A 5,062-nucleotide genomic window follows, 5' to 3' on the forward strand; every position below is an offset into this window, starting at 1 on the left:
ATTTAAGATATTAATTAATGCTCCTTAGTTAACTTTATTGTAGAGAGATTAATTAATTAACCTCGTTAGTTAAATTAATTTCGTATCCGAGCCTAACACCCTCATCTTTAAAAAATAACAAAATAACAAGCAAGACGTTTTAACTTTTAATACCCAAGTAAACAAAATGACGAAACGCATGTCAATATCACAACACACAAGACCCCTACACTCCTACTACTACTACTACATCATGTATAGTGTGAGTCAACAAAAAGTTGACCTGCACTCTTCACGTGCTCACACCCTCACCTCATCACGTGACTTCCTCCTTCCTCTTCTTCTTCTTCCACCCAATCATACCCTCACTTCATCAACTTCATTTCAAGGGTATCTTCATTTCATTCACTCCAGTTGTTCCTTGCAAATTTATGTAAGAAAAGATAATCCAAAATGGGCTGTTTTCAGTCCAAAACCGCCAATGTTCAGTCTCCTGATCAAGTCCCTGAATCCAAACCAGATCCGGGTACTAGTTTTAACTCTTTCACTTAAATATTACCATTAGGGCTTTTTTGTCATGTACTAGATCGGTACCCAAAAAGTACAGTAACCAGTACCGAAACCCAACCTTAACGATACCGAAAAGTACAGTACATATATTTTCTGTCCTGTACTTATTGGTACCGGTACCAAAACCAAAGCTTAACCATACCGGAAAATACGGTACAGATATTTTCTGTCCTGTAATGATTGGTGCCGGTACCAAAACCAAAGCTTAACCATACCGGAAAATACAGTACAGATATTTTCGGTTCCGTACTGGTAAATCCGAGCGGCACGGATGCCGAAAACATGAAAAATGAGTACTGGTACCGCATTTTGGTAAAAAATAAATGCTTATATATTGTTGATTTTTTGATGCTATGAATTGATGTTTAATAAGGTGATGGAGAACCAGGATCGGATCAGCAGGATCAGGATCAAGCGGTGGTTCCGGTGTTCAAGGAGTTTAAACTTAATGAGCTTCGCGCGGCTACGAACGGGTTCAGTAGCGAGCTTATAGTTTCGGAAAGTGGCGAGAAGGCGCCGAATGTGGTGTATAGAGGAAAACTTAAAAGTAATAGAGTTGTTGCGATTAAGCGGTTCTCGAAGCTCTCGTGGCCTGATCCTCAACAGTTTGTGGTATGAAACTATGGATGATTAAAACTTGCATACCTGCATTTGTTGTTTTGTGGTTGTTTGTTGTGATTTTGAACTTTTAGGGATTTTGAATCATTAAGATAGACATAGGGGTGAGGTAGATAGAATAGTTGTTGAGTGCATTAAGCAGTTGTATGGTACAAGCTATTATGCATTTACTAACAAAAAGCTGTTTTAGGAAAGTGATATGATGATTTCTTTTCAGATTGAAAGGAAAAAGTGAAATAAATCAAGTTAGATTGAGTTAAAAAGTTGCTACTTTTAGGAACTTGTTAACTTTTTGTAGGCTAAATTATTACAATCAAGCAAAATGTAAGCTTTATTTTGTTTAAAATTTTCAATACTTTGACGTATCTTTTTTTCTTCTTTTTACTTTTTTTATTGTAAGAACCTGTTCTCGATAAACTTATACCGTTTTGCTTGATTGCGCATTCTAATTTTAGATCTATATTAGGAAGCTATGTAAATGATTCATATGTTAATGTTTAACAGGCAGAAGCTGCCGGTGTTGGTAAAGTTAGGCATAACAGATTAGTGAATCTAATCGGCTGTTGTGCAGAGGGAGATGAGCGCCTTTTAGTGGCTGAATATATGCCAAATGATACACTTTCAAAGCATCTATTTCACTGTATGAATTTCAACTTATTCTTATTATGTTTTTATTTATAAATGTGTATGATTTATGAAGTTGATGACTGTTGATACAGGGGATAAACAGCCTTTACAATGGGAAATGCGTGTTAGAGTTGCATACCATATCGCACAAGCTCTCGAGCATTGCAATGCGGAAAATCTGAAAATTTATCATGATTTGAATGCCTACAGGGTTCTTTTTGATGAGGTATAAGTTTATTAATAACTGTATATCTATATTGGATATTAATAGTTTAATATTTAATATGCATCAGGATGGTGACCCACGCTTATCTAGTTTCGGATTGATGAAAAATAGTCGAGATGGGAAGAGTTATAGCACTAATCTTGCTTACACACCCCCTGAGTTTTTGCGCACAGGTATATGTTTAATAACGAACGCTCATTGAACTTTTCGGCAGGAATTTCGTTTATTTAATAAATGAATGAACATGAAAAAAAAAAAAACTCTTTGTTCTTTAGACAAACAAACTTGCATGTCTCGTTCATTCATTTATGCTTGTTTATCTTCGTTAATGTTCGTTAGTTTACATGTGTTTAGATTTGTTTATATGTTCAGTTAAACCTTCTAGAGCCACTACAATTCAGTCTAGTTTTGTTACTTTAGACCTGACAGATCGATTTCCATGTTTATTTTTAATTAGTGTTTGTTCGGTTATGTTTGTTTGTTTGTGTTCGTGAACCGTTTTTTTATACTTTAAACAAACGAGCACGAACACATTCATTTTCTTAAGGAACGAACATGAACAAGAAAACCTCGTTCATTTAATTGTACGTGTTCGATCGTTTGTTCAATTAAAGTTTATCGAATGAACACGAGCATGTACGGTTTGTCTTCGTTCGGTTCCTTTACAAACATAAATTCACATGCTTGTATTGCAGGCCGGGTCATTCCAGAGAGTGTGGTTTACAGTTATGGAACTGTGCTGCTGGATCTTTTGAGTGGAAAACATATCCCTCCAAGCCATGTAATATACATATATATTTGCTCATATTTTCATAATCTGCAGTTTTAAGATTTATAATTTATATATTTTTTGTTTCAGGCATTGGATTTAATAAGGGGAAAAAACGTGTTGTTGCTGATGGATTCATCATTGGAAGGGCAATATGCTGATGATGATGCAACGGTGATGGTGGAACTTGCCTCAAAGTGTCTCCAATATGAGGGGCGAGACCGTCCAGATGTCAAATTTCTTCTTTCCGCAGTGGAACCTCTTCAAAAGCAGGAGGTCAAACCATTTCTCTTTTACAGAAATCATTTGGTTACAAATTGAAAAAAAAAATGCTAACTGAAGTTGTTTTGTGGTATTTGGAATGTGTAGGCTGAATCACATGTGTTAATGGGTCTAACAAAAACACCGGTGGCGGCGGCGGCTCCAACCTTACTATCTCCTCTCGGCAAGGCGTGCGCACGGATGGATCTTACTGCAGTACATGACTTTTTGCTAAAAACAGGGTATAGAGATGAAGAGGGTGCTGAAAATGAGGTGTGTAGATCTCTTGTTTTGTTTGAATATTATGCACTAAGTTTTGGGTTTACATGGTAGTGTGGGAGCAAAACCTGATCCAAAACTTGTGAAACCGAAACTGGAAGTTTGATTAGGGTTGTAACTTGTAAATGAGCCAAGATTGAGCTTGGCTCATTTAGCTTAGCAGAGCTCGGGCTTGGTTTGTTTCGAGCTATATGTTCAAAGCTAGAGCTTGGCTTGTGAGAAGGTTTTTCAAGCTCAAGGGGCTCTTTTACTATTTATTATTTATTTAATTGTTTTTTATGTAATTATTTTTATATGAAGCTGTCCTTTCAAGAATGGACCCAACAAGTGCAAGATATGCTAAATACGAAGAAGTTTGGAGATATCGCGTTTAGGGACAAAGATTTTAATGGTGCAATCGAATACTATTCTAAGGTATTTTCATCATCATTCATCATTTCATATAACACCTTTTGTCCAAAAGATTAATTTTTTTGTATAAACATATAAGTGTTAATCGTGTCAAATATGATTATAAAACTATTTTACTCCAATAAGAACCCACTTTTTGTAATAATATAATTTAGGAGGTATAATTTAGACTAGAAGTTTGCATGAAATCGAAAAAAAAACGAACCAAAATGATCAAACACAAACAAAAACCGACGGTTTGATTTTATTTTTTCTTAGAAACCGAATTTTTATCATAATCCATTTTTTCTTTAGCCCAAATGGTAAAACCGAAAAAACCAAAACTGATCCTAAACCAAACGCTTTTCAAAATCTCAAAAATCGAATTTTCGGTTTTTGGTTCGGTTTGAGCCCAAAACCCAACTCTTGGGGTTGCGGATCACTTTCAAGTTTAAACCCGTTTGACCTGCTTTCTTTTCAGTTATTTTTTCCTATTTTACCATTGGCCCGTTATACTTTATGTTCACCCAAACTGTTGTTTGAAACTGCAGCTGGTTTCAATGATGTCGGTCCCTTCGGGTACAATCTTTGTGAGGCGGGCCCTATCCTACTTGATGATTGAACAACCCGAACATGCGTTAAGGGATGCAATGCAAGCTCAAGTATGTTTGCCCGAGTGGCCAACTGCTTTTTACATGCAGGCGCTCGCCCTCTCAAAGCTTGGAATGGAAACTGATGCTCAAGACATGCTTAATGACGGGTCTGCCTTCGAGGCCAAGAGGCAAAACAGTTGGCGTAATATGTGATTAAGGATCGGGTTATGAGGTAATGATGGTTTTAAGTTACTACTTTGCCATTCTATTGTAGACTACAGTTTTATATTGCTGTTGTGTAAATCACCTATAAATTGCCGAAAATATGGCGTTTGAGTTATGCCGTTACTTTGTTGTTCGTTTTATTTTTTTTTTGTTTCTTACCTTTTGTTTGAAGTTCTTGAAACTGTTTTGAAGTTGGTTACATGCATAAAAACTTTCCTTTCCTTTGTAACCACTTGAAACTGTAAAGTTGCAAACAAGACCTTTTGAACCTCAAATTGTGTAGTAGACCTAGGATTTTTTCTTGTCGAGGCCATTTTTTGTTTTCGATGCTTTGAAGTTTTTTAACTCGACGTCTGAATTTTCGGATCAAGGTGATGTAAATAATGATAACTTACATTGCCTAACATAAGTAAGAGTTACAATGAGGTTTTTGAGGCGTTGTGAAAACAAATAAACGACCATGAAAAGATAATGAACCGATTAACAACCATTTAGAAAGAATATCCAAGATACTTGATCGAATTT

At 35.9% G+C, this 5,062-nt stretch overlaps 1 protein-coding gene across 1 annotated transcript; it reads left to right on the forward strand.

Moving 5' to 3' along the window:
* Nucleotides 1-384: 384 nt before the first annotated feature.
* Nucleotides 385-4,649, forward strand: LOC143610010 (serine/threonine-protein kinase BSK2-like). Its single transcript, XM_077084613.1, has 10 exons — nucleotides 385-505; nucleotides 923-1,161; nucleotides 1,672-1,807; nucleotides 1,887-2,020; nucleotides 2,088-2,193; nucleotides 2,716-2,801; nucleotides 2,880-3,065; nucleotides 3,159-3,323; nucleotides 3,630-3,743; nucleotides 4,271-4,649. Exons 1-10 carry the CDS (start codon nucleotides 433-435, stop codon nucleotides 4,523-4,525), a joined length of 1,494 nt encoding a protein of 497 aa, XP_076940728.1. The 5' UTR covers nucleotides 385-432; the 3' UTR covers nucleotides 4,526-4,649.
* Nucleotides 4,650-5,062: the final 413 nt, after the last annotated feature.

This window comes from Bidens hawaiensis, unplaced genomic scaffold (assembly GCF_021521415.1).
Source record: "Bidens hawaiensis isolate Kalapana, Puna unplaced genomic scaffold, B.hawaiensis_p1.1 tig00002186_1, whole genome shotgun sequence".
Lineage (NCBI taxonomy): Eukaryota > Viridiplantae > Streptophyta > Magnoliopsida > Asterales > Asteraceae > Bidens > Bidens hawaiensis.

Bases quoted from the DNA above. Each gene is read 5' to 3' on its own strand.
- LOC143610010 (XM_077084613.1), top strand. From the start codon at position 433: ATGGGCTGTTTTCAGTCCAAAACCGCCAATGTTCAGTCTCCTGATCAA. The intron at 3,324-3,629 runs GTGTGTAGATCT...TTTTATATGAAG, and splicing joins AAGAGGGTGCTGAAAATGAG to CTGTCCTTTCAAGAATGGAC. The intron at 3,744-4,270 runs GTATTTTCATCA...TTGAAACTGCAG, and splicing joins CAATCGAATACTATTCTAAG to CTGGTTTCAATGATGTCGGT.